The following is a 19,996-nucleotide window of genomic DNA, read 5'->3' on the forward strand; positions in this document are numbered from 1 at the left end:
TTTAATTGTTTCAAAATTTTATTTTGGAAAATTTCTTTTAAATCTGTATTAGTTTATAATATTATGCTAGTATTATGTGTTCATATATTTAATAGTGTGATATTAATTATCAAATAAAAATATTTCAAGTTGAAAAATTAAAACCTTGGATTTTTAAAAATCCAACTGAAAAATCTCTGCACCAGGAGCAGAGTGGAACTCTGGGCTGTGAGCAGCCCAAACCAGGGGGCCTGGCCAGGTCCTGGGACGGCAAGAGGCCGTGTGTCCTGGGCTTGCAGCCCTGTGGGGCCTGGAGCCACACCCACCAGGAGAACAGGCTGTGGACCCCAGGTGATTCCCAGGGGGGACACTTCCCAGCTGGGACAGGGGCAGAGGGAAAGTGCCCACAGCCCACCCTGGGTCATGATGAGAAGCCAGGGAACACACAGACGCCCAGAATATACAGGGAACCCCCCACCAATTGACAGAAAAACAAAAAAACAATGCAGAACAAACAGGTTGTGTTTGAGGCAGATCCCTGCAGATGACCAGCGAGCAGGTGGGAAGGTCCCCGGGCTCACTGGCAAGCAGACGACAGGATGTTACCATGGCAAATTTCTATTTCTCATCCATCATCTTGGCAAAAACTGCTTTTGTGCATCTGGGGTTTGCCTGGGGGCGGGGCTGGTTCTCTTACTTTTGGTAGAGGTAGGGGGGATGCTGCCACGTCGGACGGTGGTCTGAGCTTAGAGTCACTAGACCTGGGTTCCAATGCCGACCTTGCGACTTAGGACTAAGCCACCTCCTTCCCTCTCGGTGGGCGTAGTAGGAGCTACGCTTCACGGGAGATTGTGAGCGTCAGAGTGTGGTGCGCACTCGGGGTTCAGTAAGCAATGTTCACGATTTTTTACTCACAGAAAGCACGGAGCATGGGTAAGGAAGGAAGGGCAGAGAGTGGACCAGATGCAGATCACCTGGGTGGGTGCCTGGTATTGACCAGAGGAAGGTCAACCAGGGACCCCCAGCTCAACAAGGGAGATGGATTGAACAAGCATATTTACCTCCACCTCCCAGGAGTCACCTCCAAAATGTCAATAAAGAATTTAAAATACTGTAAACACCCATGGGCCAAGAGACTGTTTGCACATTTGACAAGAGATACAAGAAAATATAGAGGAGGAAGGATAGCAGATGTGGATTTGAGGGGAAATGCAGGCCAGGGGAGGGGAGTGGCAGAGAGCCAGCAGCTCTGGCAGAGCCCCAGGAAGAGGAGGCGAGGTCGGGCCCTTCTGAGGGGGGCTGCATGTGGGAGGGTGGGTTGCAGACCTGCAGGAGGGGCACTCCAAGCCCAGAGAGCAGGGCTAAGCTGCTCCCATCCTGGTAGAAGAGGGACCTGCAGGCAGCCTGGCCTGGTGCTCCAGGCCCAGGTGAGCGTGGGAAGCAAGGCCCAGGCTGACAGCCAAGAGGGTGCGGGAGCCCTGGCCCCTGGCCCCGCTGCTTCTCGGGCAGAGATTGGAGCCGCCTTGGCGAGCACAGGAAAGACCTGACAGACAGACCTGACATGCACGGGCTTCCCCATATGCTGGGGAAAGGGACAGGATCCTGCCCACCCCCTGTGCCCCTGATCAGCCTCTTCCCAGACACACTGAATTTCCAGTTAGCTTTTCAGGTCTGGTTCTGGGATATATAAAAGAGCCAAAAATCACCCCCCCCCAAAAAAAATATATATTTTTCAAAATCTGCCATGAATGCATTGGCAGGAAAAGGAAGGCTACTCAGCAAGGGGCTAACAAAGGGACTTGTGACAAAGGTGTGAACGGACCCTAGGGAAACCAGCAAGAGACAGTGTGGCATCCCAGTGCAGGCAATGGCAGAACCATCACCACCTTAAGCCCTGGGCAGAAACGGACTCCAACCATTTGCAGACCCCCCGGGAAGGCAGCGGGGAGGACATGCCAACACCTCACTCTCCCTGACTCCCCAGCGCCCCCCACTCATATGCTGCAGCCCGTGGAGGTTGGCCTTCCAAGCCAGTCTGCAGCACACTCCATGTACTGCATTGTGGTTCTAAAGCTCATAGTTGTTGCTTATAGCTGTGATTCATTTTTCATGGCTATGTAATAGTCTGTGGGTGGAGATACACAGTTTATCCACTCTCTTACTCATGGGCATTTGGGTTATCCCCCCGCTTTTGTTATTTTAAAGAAATGCTACTGCAATCATTCTTGATGGAAACTTATGAGAGTTTCTCTAGGTTATAATTACTCACTCACAGGGTCTACTTATGTTCAACTTTATAGGATAATGCTGGGTTACTTTCCAAAGTGGGGGTTCTGATTTCTACTCCACCAGCTGTGTATGTGGATGAATCAGCTAGCTATTCTGGTTATCAACTTCTTCATCTTTTAAATGGTACAATAATATGGGCTTTATGATTTTAATGAGGAATCACTTTATATCATTTAAGTCAAAGGCTTTTTAAATTGTTTATTTGATGATAACAGCAGCTGTCATATCCAAAAATCACATGCATATCAAAACAGGACATGGTCTAACAAGCCTTGTAACCACATGTGGTATTCTTAGCTCCCATTTGATGATGTGTTATATTTTGTTGCACCACAAGCCCATGTGTATGGCTTACAAAGGAATTTGTACTCACTGTATCGTCTAAACTTTCTGTCTTCCCTCAGAATGTATAATAAGATGTGGCATCAAACCCAAGAAGCCCTCAATTCTTTACTTGAAGAAGAGTCTCAGAAGATGATAGAACCACAGAAAAATCAAGTTTTCATCTTCCAAATGTTAGCCACCTTCTACATAAAATATGTGCAGATCTTTAGAAACCTGGAAAACGTCTATGACCAGATTGTCCATCCTCAGAAACGAATACTGATCCGAAAAATACTGGATGGAGTGATGGGTCGCATCCTGGAGCTGAAGAATGAAATGGTTGAATTGGAATTAACCGAGTTTCATTATTTTGATGATATCTTACAAGATCTAAAATTGACTCCCGTAAGTACTCAGATTTTTTCTTACTAGTTTCTTTTTGTTATTTAAATAAGATATACAGACCAGTAACCGACATCCTCCAGGCTTTCTCGGCATATTCACTAGCGGTCCCTGTAGTAGAAGCTGAAGCACAGCCCTCAGTTGGGCCGTGCCGCGTGGGCGAGGACCATGCTCCTTCCCTCTGGGGCTCAGATGGGCGTTTGCACAGTCCGTGGGTCTGTTGGACACCGAGCATGACGTGGCCTCACTTGTCACCATGCTGTTGGCCCAGGCCTGTTGGAATGGAGCAGGCCAACCCTCTCACCAATATCCTGTGGCACAAACCCTCCCAATTTCCAGTAGCAGTGTCCCTACTTCTGTTTCCAAAGGAAATCTCCCTCTGGGCTTTGTCTCCCATCCTCTCCTGGACAAGAGCCTGCTGGTTCCTGGCAGCTCTTCCCAGGTGGATGCATCTCCGCCTTTGCTTTGGGTCCCTGATGCCTCGGGGGTTTTCAGCACGGGCCTTGGAGCTCCAGACGGGAAAGCGGGGCTCCCTCCCTGTGTCCTTAATGCCCTGCACGTCCTCCTGTGAGCCCTCTGCCCACTGCTGCCCTCTGACCTTCGCCAGACACCCTGTGTCTCTTCTGCCTCCATCTGGCCGAGCTGGCCGGGAGCCTGTGGGCACCTCCCTTCAATGTCACGGCCCTATGAGCTCAGTCCTCCTTTTGAAAGGAGCAGTTCCCTAAAATAAGAGCGAAAGGAGACAGTGTCTTAATTTTCTCCATAGTGTTTAATGTTTCTTCCTTTTGAAAATACTTGGGATTCTATAAATTCCATAAAGGTTATGTTTCTTTCTGGAATGGACCTTCCTAGCATTATTAGTGTATTTTATCGGAACAAGAATAACTGAAATGAAGGAAAATGCTGAGGATCATTCCAAAACTTGTGTTTGTTGAGTTCAGTTCTGGGAGCATATGGGTCGAAGCACCAGCTTCTTTAGGTCATGTGTACTGTGCTTACACGTGTGAAAATATCAAGAACAAGTGAGGACAAATGTGAAATAGTCATTAAATCAAACTCCTAAAATGATTAATAAAGGAAAGTTAAATGTATTAATTTAATCCCAAGAATATTAAGTAATATTCCTGAATTTTAGGAGTAAGAAGTTTATGAAATATATGATGGGCTCCTTCAGTTTTTCCCCTGCTTTTCATACTACTCTAGTCAGCCCATCTGCTTCAGCTAGTTATCTTCTTGAAGGCCATGAGTACTGAGTGGGATGGTGGAGCCACTGAGCACTGAGTGGGGTGATGGAGCCACTGGGTGTTCGGTGGGGTGATGATTGAGTGACATCATCAGAAGCCTTCGTGATAGGAGGCTATCAACTGAGTTCTCCCAGGGCTGGAGGGTGCAGATGGACAACACAGAGCTCCAGCTGACTAGAGGTCCATCCCACAGCAGCAGCATGGGCTCTAGGAACAGTGCCCTGGCCAGGGAGACCCCCGTGCACCCACCTCTAGGAACTCCCAGTTCTGCATTTCAGGGTGAAAGCTGACCAGTCAGCACCCTCTGTGCCTGGGCTTCTGTTGTCATCACCCACATAGCCCACAGCTCCTGTCTTGTTGGGCCAGCACCCAGCTACTGTACAGGATGACCCACCCCCCCTGACCACAGCTGATTGGTTCAGGGATGGGCACCTTGGGGTCTGCATTAGCCAGTCCTTCCCTGAGAGATTTTGAAACGAAGACAGAAACAGTGAGAGACCTGTTTCTATCTCGGAGTCTGAACTGTAGTCTCTCAAATTTGTGAGCCTTTATTCATCAGATGTTCACAAGAAGAGAGGAAGCTGCTCTTCAGAGAAGGAACAGAACAGACTCACCAAGAGGAGCAGAAATAAGTGGCAGCGTCCTGAAGGCATCTTTTACCCCTGACACATCCCCACTGCTGATGGACTCTCAGCTCTGTTCCTGCCCTGATCACACGAGGTCCCAAATCCTACCCGTGTCCCCTTTTGGCTGAACTAGCCAGAAGACACTTTCTGCAACCTGCCACATAAGGAGCCCTAGATCCTAATAGGTCCCTAATATAGAGAAACATCCTGGGGAGAGAGTGGGTTTCTCTGCCATGAGAAGTGTCCTTGATTCCAGCCCACAGAGAGTGGGAAGCCACGGGGTGTCTGGGTGGACCCCGGAGGTCCATGGCTGGGCACCCTGCGTCTCTTCCTCTCTTCCATTCTCAGTAGCTCCATTTCCTCAGCTTCTGAATCCTAACTCTAATTTTACGGTCCTGAATGGACCAGATGGAGCCATGTCAATAAAGTTTTGCTTTAAAAGTTAGAAAAGTATAACACCTGATGATGCTTATTAACAAATAAAATCACAGCATTAAATCAATGTATAAGCATTCTCCTCTGACTGCCCCTCATCCCCAGGCCACCCATTGGACTTTGGAAACTCACTTTCTATCCACCCCAAAATTCTGTTAGTCTAAGAAAGCTTGGGTTTTCAAAATAATTACGACCTTCCAGAAATCCTGGGGTACCATCCCACCAAGTCCTAAAAAAAGATACCCCTTTATGCTGTGATTGCATGCAGGGAGTTAGGGAGAGGGTGTGGAGGGCCACACCAGGATGGGAAAAGGGGGGCTGACCCTGAGGACCAGAACCTTAGCTTCCCTCAGTTAACCAGTTGACCAGAAGTCACCAGGATTGTTTTAAAGAGTATCTAGGACAGTGTTCCTCCGTGGGCCTGGCCAAGAGCCACCCATATCCTTGCATAACATGTCTGCACTCCTGGTTATTGAACTTGGACTAGTAAATATTCATTTGGCCTCCATTAATTTGAAATATTTGGTAATATGCACAAGTGAAGAAGAGAAGTTTATATTATATAAAACACAAGTTCCCTAATAAAGCAGATTAATTTTGCACATTTTGTAATGGCGCAGTGTAGATAAAAATCAAATTATTAGAGAACATTGTGACCATTTATATACAAATAGTTGATGGTGTTAATGATTAGTTATTAGATTAATTCAAATATCTCTACAGCTCAGTAATTTGCTATGCTGATTTGCATTATTATTTTAGGTAGGTTGAAATGCTATTTCTTTGAAGAGATGTTAGGTTATCATTGGTTAATTGTGGCCTAACCGATATGAATTACTGAAGTTTTGCTGTAACGACTAAAACAAGGATGTGGTCATGATTTTCCCTTACGACTCTATTTGTGTCTTCTCGGCGGTAATGAATTCGCTCCACTCCGCTGATCTCAGCTCTGAATGAGCAGGAGAAGTCAAGTGGACCTCTTTGCTGCATGCATCCTTACTGTTACTATAGTGAATTACTGTTATCATGAATTTCAGTCCTGGAATTGTGACAAAAGTGCTCTTTCGCTTCCTCTTTCCCTCTCTAGCAACAATTAGACATTCCGATTCCCAAGTATTTCTTGAAGGAGAAGTTGGAAGTAATAAAGGGAAGAGAGAAAATTCTTGCTCAAATATTAGCCGACACTGAACTAGATACACCTAGCAAGGTTAGTATATCATTTTAACCAACATTATTCCATTATCTATGAAACCTCCTTTTTCTGCAACTCCTAATTGAGAAACAAATTCTCTTCAGTGCGAGGAGAGCTGCACACTTGTAATTAAGTATGCAAGATGTCTGGGGTGTGTTGCTGAGGATTCATAACCATTATTTTTTCAGAACTTAGAAGTGGAGATCAAAATACATTCCTTGTTCCCCGGAAGATGACTGGTTAGCCAGAGACGGGTAAGATTCGTCAAGGGAGGAACAACCTAAGACAGGCACAGTCGCAGGGGGGCCATCAGGAGAGAAATTGGGGATCAACAGAGGGGAGGCTTAGAACCTCACCCCCCCTGTTTTGAGAGAAATCTTCTGCATCCGTGGATGTTTTGTTGCCCTTGTCTAGCTTGGATTAATACTTAGTCTATAGGCACAGACCTGATCATCTATATTTGCCCTCTTACAGCACTAAACTATGTTTTCTACCTTTATCTTGCATCTGCCTACCACTTCAGCATTTTATTAAAAAAATAATAATAATAAGGGAGAAATGTGGGATTCACATATAAATCATGTATAAAAATCAAACGAATAATCATATCTGACCTGATTGTTTATAGTTCATGATGTGTGATCAAAACTGAAAGTTTCTGTGATATGACTGCCCTTGCACCGTTTACCATGTAAGAACTTATCACTATGTAAGACCTTGTTCACCATGTAAGAACTTGTTCGTTGTGCTTCAGAAGATTGGAGACTGTTGAGAATTAGGCTTGGGGTTGATTAATGATTGTGCATTGAGTCCCCTATACAGAATTTTATTGTTGTTAACAACCATTTGATCAATAAATATGAGAGATGCCCTCTCAAAAAAAAAAAAAATATATATATATATATATATATATATTCCATGTTGGTTAAATAGGTACCACTAAGATTGAGTAGATGGCCAATTCAGTGTAATTTTTCATCTCAGATTCATGTAATGGGAAGTCAGAAGCTGAGTGTTGTTCGTGTAAGTGCTGCGATAACTTACTAGAAACTCAAAAATTGCTACACTTCCTAAAAATGTTGATTGACCTTTTATAAGTTCAAGTTACGTGACACCTGGGTCACGTCACATGGACTGGCTGTGGGGAAAGGGAGAGAAGTCCCTAAAGACCCCCCTGGGAAGCAAGAGTAGAAGCCAGCCCCAATTCTAGGCCCGTCCCTCCTTCACCCCGAGATTTGCACAGCTGCGCCTTCATCCTTCCCCGCCCACTTAGCTCCAGCCCCCAGGCTCCTGCAGTCATCTCCCATTTGACCTCCCAGTGGGCAGCAACGTTTTTCCAGTCCTTTCCACTTGGCACTGCCATATCGCCTTTCTGGAAGGGCTGCTTATGCCTTTCGGAGACCCTTGTCTCTGATTGGTCTTGGGTGCCCCAGCAGCAAGGCGGCACCTGACTGTGCAAACTGAGACGGCCAGAGGGAAAACTACGCCAGGCCTGTAGGTGTGGACATGGCACACAGCTAAGTCGGCACCCGGGGTCTGCCTACAGGTAGCCCCGCGCATATGTCCGCTTGGGTCACTGGGCTGAGGAAGAGCCCGGGTGCATCCAGAAGGGCAGTGGGGAGGGAGAAGGATGTGCCCTGTCTGCCAGCCGTAGTGAAGCACGGGCCCTGTATGAGCCAGCCCCACGCTCTCCTGTTTTGCGTAGGCTTCATGCTGCCTGGAGGGCCTGCTCTTCTCGAAGCATCCCAGCTGCCAGAACAGTGAATTAGGATTCAGCAGAGCCTGACTTGATTCAGCACTCCTCAAGAATCTGCTGACCCACCTTACTCAGGGCTGTCCCTGCACCCTATGTCTCTCCTCTGTGACCAACCCCTCTTATATATTATACATTCCTGGAAGTGCATTCCAAGGCCAGCTGGCCTGGGGGTCATCTCAGCATCCTGTCCCCTGTGTCCGTGCCTTCAGCCCAGCATCGGTCAGTGCAAAGCGCTCAGCACTTTGTTTAGTTTCCCAGAAGGAGCCCCTGGCACGAGGCCTTGATGGTTGGTGCAGAATTCACGGAAGACTTTACAGGGGAAATGGAGCAGACTACACTGTACATGCTGCAGTAAAATCCTGAAGATTCCTCTGGGCTATTTCCCCTCCCCACGCCTCTCCGTTTGTGCGGGGTCAGCAGTGGGGAAGTCTCTGTCCATTCCCTCACCTGGCATCCAGCCCTGGCTGCTCTGCCTGCTCGGTTAGGTAGAGCCCGTTTCAGAAGGGCTGAATGCCCAGCAAAGCATGGGCTTCTGGGCTGCAGCCTCGGCCTCTCTGTGACTTTCCCATGCCTGTCATGTCTCACTGGACCCCTACTCTCACTTTAAGCTGCTTATTCTTGAAGGTATATGCAGTGTGTACCCAAGAAAAATTTTGATGAGTGAATATTGTCTACTCCTACCTGAGTACTGCTTACCCTTTACTCCTGGGGCCTCCATAGATATTCAAAAATCTTTGTCATATTGAGTAGACCACTCCAACCCGTTAAAGTTTTCAGTAGGGGCTGTAATTAAGTTTAGAATGAAAGTGTGTTATCTAAAGGCGATAATCACTAACGTTTTCTGGGCACCTGCCATATGCTTAAGTTCTTTTACGTACAGCATCTGATTTAATACCAGAACAATACTAATTTTATTCTGTGTGCAAAGTACATTATTGAAAATGTGTGCTCACTGCCAATTTGAAGGGATGAGATCTCCCTGAGGACAAAAATGAGGAATGGTTATGTGAAAGGACTTGGTCAGAACGCACCTAGGCGCCCCGCTGAGGAAGGAGGGTCGGTCTCCCTCACGCGGGCTCCACCCTGATAACCCTGGGGGTGGATGTGAGTCAGTCTACTTCCTTCAGCCTCTGCCTTCCTAGATATGGGAGGTCACAGCACTGCCTGCCTCGGAGGCTGGGTTGTGAGTTTGATGAGAAACTTACGGCATCCGTAGGTCTCTGGGCATGTCCCTCCCTCCTCCCCGGTCCCTCCTGGGCAGCCCCTCACCCCACCCCATCAAACAGAAGAGTGATCGTCCTGGGAAACAGTGGCCCTGGGGACCAACCGTAGCCCCGTGTCTTGCACCATATCCTTATAGGGTGGCCATCACTGCCCTCAGGACCTGGCAAAGGATTAGGCCTGTGATTGGGTTGTTGTTTTTTTCATTCAACTGCCCTCTCCCTCTGCCTCTGTCCATGCTTGAGGCTCCACCCAAGCCAGGCCACTGCCCAGCTTCTTGGTTACAGGACGATAGGGCCTGGGGCCTGAGCGCACTTGGCCTCTGGACACCCCAGCAGCTTGCTGGTGACCCTCCCTCCCTGGGAGACGGCACAGCCCCTCCCCTGACTAACCCCTCCGCCGCCCCATATCCGTACCCACACCTGAGATCTCCGAAGACTTTCTACTGCGCGAGCCCTGATTCCTCCCAGTCTTACTGGAACCCACCACATTTGGATGTTTTAAAATGCAAACGTGTAGGAACTGGAAGACATTTCATTTGTAAAGTTAATTCTCCTAGAATGATTTTAATGTTAGTCATAATCCCTAGATCATTCTGTAATTGATTTTAAAGTCATCCTTCTACTTCATGTGTATTTAGCATTTTAAGTTCTTGTATTTGGGATGTGTTTTTGATTTATATGTTTCTACTGTTATTAAAACATTGATTCCCAGTATTTTTTATTGGTATTCCTAGTATAGTTTGCTGCCAACTGAAAATATGGTGAAACTAATTAGCATTTTATTCATAAGCATGCTTATGGGATCCTTAAACACGGGACCACAGCATAAGCATGGCATATTATCAAAGTACACATAGTTTGTGGGAAAAATTATTAGTGTTGAGTAGATATAACACTTTATCAGCAATTGGGGGACTTTTAGAAGGTTGTATTAGAAGTGAGCGTGTGATGTTTCTGTGATCAATTGATGTAATGAGCATGTTGAAGCATTGATTTATCTCAAATGTTTTTTGTAGAAATACCCTATAAAGGCCATCCCCCTGGAAGAGGCTGTTAGATTAATCCAGGTCTCTGAGAGAGCACGTCAAGGCCGCCTAAGGGCGATGTTCATGAAGCAGATCTTCCTTCAAGAATGCAGAGCAAAGCAGGCCAGGCTCCTCGGGGACAGAGGAGCAGATCCCAGCACTGCCGCCCTGTGTATCCAGAAGGTGAGGGCGTGGGCTCTCGGTGTCGGGGGACGAGGTGTCTTGGCTCAGGTCAGGGGTGAGCTCTGAAACTCGGAATTCCGAAATCCTACCTTTTGTGGAACTGGGTGAAATTCCAGAAAGACCGATTATCTTACCCAGGGGACACTTTGAACTAAGGTTTGTCATATTTTTTTCATTTTACCATAACTAAGTACAAAACATGGGGCATTTTATTCACATATCTTTAAAGATCATCGATAAGTGTTGGAAAGAATGTTGCCAAGAATTCAGTGATCATACTCTGTGCTGAATTTTTAAAAATACATTTACCCCCAGACATAGGATTACAGAAAGGAGCAGGGTTCACACCTGCTAGCTTGAAGATGCGTGTGCCATCCTCAGACCTCCCGGCAACCAGCACCCGGAGGGCCTGTCCCTTGGCGCTGCACCCTGGGGTTTCCTTCCCCATCAGAGGAGCCAAGTGCTGTTGATTTCTTCGCCACCTTTTTTCAAATGGGGACTAAGGTTGCTTACGGGGAAGTGCAGAGAGGCGAGGTGACACCAATCAGAATGTTAGAATAAGGACATAACATAGAGCTGGAAGATCAGGACACTTGTCCCTGATTTTCTGAATGGGGGAGGAGTGGGAGGGACAGACGGATAGGAGACCATTGTCTTCCAAGTCTCTGTGGGCTTAGGAAGTTTTAAACTGAGTTCAGTGCTGAGTTGTGCACTTCTTGGATGTTATTGTGTTACATTTTGCCACATTACAGTGGAAATTTTTCTTTTAAAACCATGAAGTGCCACCTCCTGCAATCTAGAACTTTCTCTTGAAGAAACCTAGGTAGGGGAATCTCACAGCAAGAATTATAGGCCATTTCTTTTTCCCCCAGCTTTATTGAGATACATTTGACATACAGCAATGTGTACTTTTAAGATGTATACCATCATGACTTGATTTACATGTATATTGCAAAGTGATTACCACGCTAAGGTTAATTACCGCATCCATCACCTCACATAATTAGTGTTTTTTCCTAAAGTGAGAACATTTAAGATGAACTCTTTGCACAGGGTCACTAACTAGTCACCATGCGATATGTTAGGTCCCCAGGACTGTTCATCTTACACCTGGGAGTTGTGCTGCCTGACCGTCTCGCCCATTTCCCTCACCCTGACCTCTGGCAACTACAAATTTGCTCCATGCTTCTATGATTTGATATTTTAGAGTCCCTGTATACACAGTGGGTAGCATTTTTGTAGCCTTCTAGCCATCAACAGATATATAGTGTTTTTCCGAGTCTTGGCTCTTACGAGTAGTGCTGCAGTGAACCTGAGGGTGCAGAAACCTCCCTGAGGTGCAGTTTCATTTTCTTCTGATATATCCCCAGAAGGGGAATTGCTGGATAACGTGGTAGGTCTATTCTTAATTTTTCGAGGAATCTCTGTGCTGTTTTCCATGGTGGCTGCACCAGTTCACATTCCCAACAGTGCCCAAGGGCTCCCTTTCTCCACATCCTCGCCAGCACTTCTTATCTTTCTCTTCTTGATACTAGCCGCTCCGACCGGCGTGAGGCTGTTGCTGGGCAGCAGTGCGGCTGTGTTGGCAGGTTCGCTTCCTGGGTCTTCAGCGACTGTGGGTCCTGCCTGGCCCCTGGGTGCCAGGCACTGCTTCCAGTACACCTTGCTCTGTAGGGTGGCTCTGGGACAGGGGGCTGCTCCAGGGGCTGCGGCTGGGTCCTCGGGCAGTGGTATAGGCCCCTTCTGTGATTTTTCTTCTTTCTAATTTCTGCCTGTTATCACAGAAGGAAAAATATTCCAGTGACACACACGTGTACAACCTTGACATAAATAATTTGCAACGTTCAGTTTCTATGGAAGGGACAGGAAGACAATGTTTTCTTTTATGTATTAAACAAGTAACCATTTGTTTGTTTTTAGGTTTGGCGAGGTTTCCATCAAAGTAAGAAAACTGAAAGAGAGAGAGAAAAGGAGATGATATTCCTGGGTATGGTAAGTTTTTTTTTTTTTTTTTTTTTAATTTTTTATTAAGGTATGATTGATAGACACTCTTATGAAGGTTTCACATGAAAAAACAATGCGGTTGCTACATTTACCCATATTATCAAGTCCCCACCCACACCCCAACACAGTCACTGTCCATCGGTGTAGTAAGATGCCACAGATCCACTTTTTGCCTTCTCTGTGATACACTGTTCTCCCCGTGATCCCCCCACACCATGTGTACTAAACATAACACCCCTCAATCCCCTTCTCTCTTGCTCCCCACCCACCTCCCCCACCCCTCTCCCACCCCTCCCCTTTGGTAACCACTAGTTCATTCTTGGAGTCTCTGAGTCTGCTGCCATTTTGTTCCTTCAGTTTTGCCTCATTGTTATACTTCACAAATGAGGGAAATCATTTGGCATTTGTCTTTCTCCACCTGGCTTATTTCACTTATGGTAAGTTTTCTTACAGACAAAATGTGTATATGATATTCTTGCAGATAGTAGAGTCTGTAAGACTTGTCTTCCTTAGGAAGTTCTTGAAGGAAGAAAGGACAGAAACATAAATGGCCAGTGACTTAACAGAGCAGAATCACCTGTGTTATGCAGAACCCTGCCCAGGGCATGTGGAGGGACCCGGGTTATGTCCATTTGCACATTTCTGGCAGGATACGTGGGCTGCTCCAGATGTGGAAACAAGCTAGGGTTGCTCACAATATGCTGTTTCTGTTGGGGGTCAGTCCCTCTATTTTATTAAATTTGTGGTCATGGGACTGGGCCGGCATGGATGGAGCTCACTTTTTGTGGGGGATCTCCATGGTGATTGCTGAATCAGAGCTGACAGCATGCGCATTAGTTATCTGTCGCTGTGTGACAACATTACCACAAACTTAGCAGCTCAAACAGCACATATCTGTTATCTCAGTTTCTGAGGGTCAGGAATCTGGGCCCAGCAGCGTCTTCTGCTCAGGGTCTCATAAGGCTGTGATTGGGGTGTGGGCCAGGGCTGGGGTCTCATCTGAGACTCCCTGGGGAACGATCCACTTCTGAGCTTGTGGTTGTCAGGATTCAGTTCCTTGTGGGCTGTCAGACTGAAGGCCCTGAGATTTTTGCCCATTGTCAGCGGGAGGCAGCCCCCAGCCCCTTGCTGTGTGGGCCTCCGCATGCAGCAACTGGCTTCATCAAAGCTAGCCAAGGAGAGGGGGGATGATTACGGCCTCGTGCAAATGACCGCAGAAGTGACATGCATCCCCTTTGCCCTCTTCAGCTCTGTCAGAAGCATGCTTGGGTTGGCCTGTGCTCTAGCAGGGGGATGACATGAGGATGTGCGCACTGGGAGGCAGGACACTCTGTGTGGAGGAGTTTTCTGTGTCATCAAGTCAAAGGCCTCTAAGGAACCTGGCTTGTCCTCTGCCTGAGCCCCTCCTGAGGGGGAACCCCTGCCTCTGCTCCCAGGGCAGCCCAGTTTGCCTCTTATGGATGCTTTTTCTTTTCATTAAACTGAAATCTGCCTCCCTACAGGCCCACAGCTTGGGGATGGTTCTGTCCACAATGAGGACTCGAATGGACCTGTCCCCCCATTCACATGACAGCCCTTCATGGTTTGAAGGCAATTCTGAGACACCCCCACACACACACAAACCAGAGAGGCTGAACATTGCTGGTGGGAACTTGTTGGTTGACCTTAGTTTTCATTAAAGGATTTTGAAAAAAAGAAAAGAAAGCCTGTGGAACCTGTTACAGCTTTGAGTTAAGGTGTGCTGGAGTGAGCTACACTGCCTAGTGCCCCACATTTAATGCCAGGGTAAGAATATCAAATCACTAACCCTCATAAATATAATGATGGGCATCTCTGAAAATACTAATCACATACAAAGCTCTGGTGAGACTACTCAGGAAAAGAAGAAATGCAAGTACACTGTATGCAGCCACAGGTACTGATGAGTAAAAAACTGTTAGAGAATATCTATGAATAACCAGGGTAGTAAATTAGAAAAGATTGAAAGTGATGATTATCTGGGGAAGTATAAATATCAAAACTGACCAAAGAGGTAAAATACTTAAGTAAACCAATCACTATACCAAATGCTGGAAAGACTTCAAAGTTCCTGTGTTAGTTCAGGTCCTGTGAGAAGCAGATGCTAAGATGGAATTAGGCATACAGGAGATTGACCAGAAAACGTGTGTAAGAAGAAAGGGAGGGTCCGCCGGGCAGGGCGAACCTTCCAGCCACGTGGCAGATCTGACAGCTGTGATGGAAGGGGGACAGGAGGGCGTAGAGGGAAGGGTCCAGGGCTGCAGTGCAGCCCCAGAAAGAAGTCAAGGCTGTTTTAAAAATGTGTACTAATGAAAGGAAAGAGGACCAATAATTGATGATGCCCCATTGGGGCCAGGACCCAGGGACAAGTATTGTCTCGGCGACTGCCAAACAGGGCTTAATTGCCCACCCAACCTTTCTGAAGCCAGTTTGTCTCGTTACAAACATTAAAAACACATACATGGCCTTTTGCCTGGTAATCCCAACTGTTGGAATTTCTTTGCTAAGAAAAAATAATAATGATGATAATGTGAGCAAAGTTTAAGCATAAAATATTCATATCAGTGTAGTTTTCTAATTACATAGGATAGAGGTGCAGCAGCAGTTAATACAGGTGCGATAACCCATTGCATATCTCTAGAAGGGATCTGTTAGCATCTCCCTGTATATTGCAAAATGTAAACTATGAACACCATGATTCTTATTCTTTTGCTTATTCTCACACCTTTCTACAATAAATATACATTTTATGTCTAAAAAATTACAAAAAAATACATGATCAAAATTGTATCAGAAGGGAGAAGGTGTGAATCATGGTTTAAGCAGTCTGTAGCTTTTTTAACTGAAACTTTAAAGTTGAATAATGTCAATTCATAATACATTTTCCCAATTCTGTGTACTGATTATCAAATGTATATCTCAGTTGGACAAAAATCAGGATTTATTATTTTTCCTTCTCTATTTGTATAGAAAATATGCTCAAAGGATAATGTAAGAAGTGAAAACATAAGTGTAATTTTTGTTTTTGTACCAATCCAGGAATGTGTTTTTCTCTATATCATTCATTTCTTTTTATGATTTAATTTCTAATCTGCATTCCTTCTTCTTACCTTAGAGGAGGGAAGTCAAGTGGTCACCAGTATGTGGTTGACAAGAGAGCAGAGAGGGAAACACTAGACCCCTTTGTTCTGTGATCAGCCACAAACATGTCCATTTAAGCCACATTTTCATTAGGTCTTCTCTTTTTTTTTTATTATGGTATCATTAAAATACAATCACATGAGCAACATTGTGGTTACTAGATTCCCCCCATTATCAAGTCCCCACCACATACCCCATTACAGTCCATCAGCGTAGTAAGATGCTATAGAGTCACTAATTGTCTTCTTTGTGTTGTACAGCCCTCCCCATGCACCCCGCCTATATTATGTGTGCTAATCACAATGTTCCTTAATCCCCTTATCCCTCCCTTCTCCCCAACCCTCCCCAGTCCCTTTCCCTTTGGTAAGTGTTAGTCCTTTCTTGGGTTCTGTGAGTCTGCTGCTGTTTTGTTCCTTCAGTTTTTGCTTTATTGTTACACTCCACAGATGAGTGAAATCATTTGAAACTTGTCTTTCTCCACCTGGCTTATTTCACTGAGCATAATACCCTCCAGCTCCATCCATGTTGTTACAAATGGTAGGATTTGTTTTCTTCTTATGGCTGAATAATATTCCATTGTGTATATGTACCACATCTTCTTTATCCATTCATCTACTGATGGACACTTAGGTTGCTTCCATGTCTTGGCTATTGTAAGCAGTGCTGCGATAAACATAGGGGTGCATATGTCTGTTTCAAACTGGGCTTCTGCATTCTTAGGGTAAATTCCTAGGAGTGGAATTCCTGGGTCAAATGGTATTTCTGTTTTTAGTGTTTTGAGGAACTTCCATACTGCTTTCCACAATGGTTGAATTAATTTACATTCCCACCAGCAGTGCAGGAGGGTTCCCCTTTCTCCACAACCTCACCAACATTGGTTGTTGTTTGTCTTTTGGATGGTGGCCATCCTTAGTGGTGTGAGGTGATATCTCATTGTGGTTTTAATTTGCATTTCTCTGGTGACTAGCGATGTGGAGCATCTTTTCATGTATCTGTTGGCCATCTGAATTTCTTCTTTGGAGAACTGTCTGTTTGGCTCCTCTAACCATTTTTTTTAATTGGGTTATTTGCTTTATGTTTGTTGAGGTGTGTGAGCTCTGTATATATTTTTGGATGTCAACCCTTTATCGGATCTGTCATTTCTGAATATATTCTCCCATACTGTAGGGTGCCTTTTTGTTCTATTGGTGGTGTCCTTTGCTGCACAGAAGCTTTTCAGCTTGATATAGTCCCATATATTCATTTTTGCTTTTGTTTCCCTTGCCCAGGGAGATATGTTCATGAAGAAGTTGCTCATGTTTATGTCCAAGAGATTTTTGCCTGTGTTTTTTTCTAAGAGTTTTATGGTTTCATGAATTATGTTTGGGTCTTTGATCCATTTCTAATTTACTTTTGTGTATGGGGTTAGACAATGAGCCAGTTTCATTCTCTTACATGTAGCTGTCCAGTTTTGCCAGCACCATCTGTTGAAGAGACTGTCATTTTCCCATTGTATGTCCATGGCTCCTTTATAATATATTAATTGACTATATATGTTTGGGTTAATATCTGGACTCTATTCTGTTCCACTGGTCTGTGGGTCTGTTCTTGTGTCAGTACCAAATTGTCTTGATTACTGTGACTTTGTAGTAGAGCTTGAAGTTGGGAAGTGAGATCCCCCCTGCTTTATTCTTCCTTTTCAGGATTGCTTTGGCTATTCAGGGTCTCTTGTGGTTCCATACGAATTTTAGAACTATTTGTTCCAGTTTGTTGAAGAATGCTGTTGGTGTTTTGATAGGCATTGCATTGAATCTGTAGATTGCTTTAGGCAGGATGGCCATTTTGACAATATTAATTCTTCCTAGCCAAGAGCATGGGATGAGTTTCCGTTTGTTAGTGTCCCCTTTAATTTCTCTTAAGAGTGTCTTGTAGTTTTCAGGGTGTAGGTCTTTCACTTCCTTGGTTAGGTTTACTCCTAGGTATTTTATTCTTTTTGATGCAATTGTGAATGGAATTGTTTTCCTGATTCTCTTTCTACTAGTTCATCATTAGTGTGTAGGAATGCAACAGATTTCTGTGTATTAATTTTGTATCCTGCAACTTTGCCAAATTCCAATATTAGTTCTAGTTGTTTTGGAGTGGAGTCTTTAGGGTTTTTTATGTACAATATCATGTCATCTGCAAATAGTGACAGTTTGACTTCTTCTTTACCAATCTGGATGCCTTTTATTTCTTTGTGTTGTCTGATTGCCATGGCTAGGACCTCCAGTACTATGTTGAATAACAGTAAGGAGAGTGGGCATCCCTGTCTAGTTCCCGATCTTAGAGGAAAAGCTTTCAGCTTCTCACTTTTAAGTATGATGTTGCCTGTGGGTTTGTCTTATATGGCCTTTATTATATTGAGGTACTTGCCCTCTATACCCATTTTGTTGAGAATTTTTTTCATGAATGGATGTTGAATTTTGTCAAATGCTTTTTCAGCATCTATGGAGATGATCATGTGGTTTTTGCCTTTCTTTTTGTTGATGTGGTGGATGATGTTGATGGATTTTCTAATGTTGTACCATCCTTGCATCCCTGGGATGAATCCCACTTGGTCATGATGTATGATCCTCTGGATGTATTTTTTAATTCGGTGTGCTAATATTTTGTTGAGTATTTTTGCACCTATGTTCATCAGGGATATTGGTCTGTAATTTTCTTTTTTGGTGGGGTCTTTGCCTGATTTTGGTATTAGAGTGATGCTGGCTTCATAGAATGAATTTGGAAGCATTCCCTCCTCTTCTATTTTTTGGAAAACTTTAAGGATAATGGGTATTATGTCTTCTCTATATGTCTGATAACATTCCGAGGTAAATCTATCTGGCATGGGGGTTTTGTTCTTGGGTAGATTTTTGATTACCGATTCAATTTCGTTGCTGGTAATTGGTCTGTTTAGATGTTCTGTTTCTTCCTTGGTCAGTCTTGGAAGGTTGTATTTTTCTAGGAAGTTGTCCATTTCTTCTAGGTTTTCCAGCTTTTTAGCATATAGATTCTCATAGTAATCTCTAATAGTTCTTTGTATTTCTGTGGGGTCTGTCGTGATTTTTCCTTTCCCATTTCTGATTCTGTTTATGTGTATAGATTCTCTTTTTCTCTTAATAAGTCTGGCTAGGGGCTTATCTATTTTGTTTATTTTCTCAAAGAACCAGCTCTTGGTTTCATTCCTTTTTTTTTCTGTTGTTTTATTCTTCTCAATTTTATTTATTTCTTCTCTGATCTTTATTATGTCCCTCCTTCTTCTGACTTTAGGCCTCATTTGTTCTTCTTTTTCCAGTTTTAATAATTGTGACTTTAGGCCATTCATTTGGGACTGTTCTTCCTTCTTTAAATAGGCCTGGATTGCTATATACTTTCCTCTTAGAACTGCCTTTGCTGTATCCCACAGAAGTTGGGGCTTTGTGCTGTTGTTTTCATTTGTCTCCATATATTGCTTGATCTCCATTTTGATTTGGTCATTGATCCACTGATTATTTAGGAGCATGGTGTTAAGCGTCCATGTGTTTGTGAGCCTTTTTGCTTTCTTTGTAGAATTTATTTCTAGTTTTATACCTTTGTGGTCTGAGAAGTTGGTTGGTAGAATTTCAATCTTTTTGAATTTACTGAGGCTCTTTTTGTGGCCTAGTATGTGGTCTATTCTGGAAAATGTTCCATGTACACTTGATAAAAATGTGTATCCTGCTGCTTTTGGGTGTAGGGTTCTGTAGATGTCTATTAGGTCCATCTGTTCTAGTGTGTTGTTCAGTGCCTTTGTGTTCTTACTTATTTTCTGTCTGGTGGATCTGTCCTTTGGAGTGAGTAGTGTGTTGAAGTCTCCTAAAACGAATGGATTGCATTCTATTTCTTCCTTTAATTCTATTAGTATTTGTTTCACATATGTTGGTACTCCTATATTGGGTGCATATATATTTATAATGGTAATATCCTCTTGTTGGACTGACCCCTTTATCATTATGTAATGTCCTCCTTTATCTCTTGTTACTTTCTTTGTTTTGAAGTCTATTTTGTCTAATACAAGTACTGCAACACATGCTTTTTTCTCCCTATTGTTTGCATGAAATATCTTTTTCCATTCCTTGATTTTTAGTCTATGTATATCTTTGGGTTTGAGGTGAGTCTCTTGTAAGCAGCATATAG

At 44.4% G+C, this 19,996-nt stretch overlaps 1 protein-coding gene across 4 annotated transcripts in view; it reads left to right on the forward strand.

The window, feature by feature from the left end:
* Positions 1 to 19,996, forward strand: part of IQCA1 (IQ motif containing with AAA domain 1) — a 176,433-nt gene that overhangs the window by 9,899 nt on the left and 146,538 nt on the right. For 3 of the 4 annotated variants that reach the window (XM_057503392.1, XM_057503393.1, XM_036901073.2), the window contains exons 2-5: positions 2,673 to 2,997; positions 6,387 to 6,506; positions 10,487 to 10,678; positions 12,599 to 12,670. In XM_057503392.1, coding sequence (XP_057359375.1) covers positions 2,674 to 2,997; positions 6,387 to 6,506; positions 10,487 to 10,678; positions 12,599 to 12,670 — 708 coding nt within the window. In that variant the 5' untranslated portion in view covers position 2,673. The remainder of the gene's footprint in view (positions 1 to 2,672; positions 2,998 to 6,386; positions 6,507 to 10,486; positions 10,679 to 12,598; positions 12,671 to 19,996) is intronic. The other variant, XM_057503394.1, reaches the window with a different exon arrangement.

This window comes from Manis pentadactyla, chromosome 6, assembly GCF_030020395.1.
Source record: "Manis pentadactyla isolate mManPen7 chromosome 6, mManPen7.hap1, whole genome shotgun sequence".
Classification (NCBI taxonomy): domain Eukaryota; kingdom Metazoa; phylum Chordata; class Mammalia; order Pholidota; family Manidae; genus Manis; species Manis pentadactyla.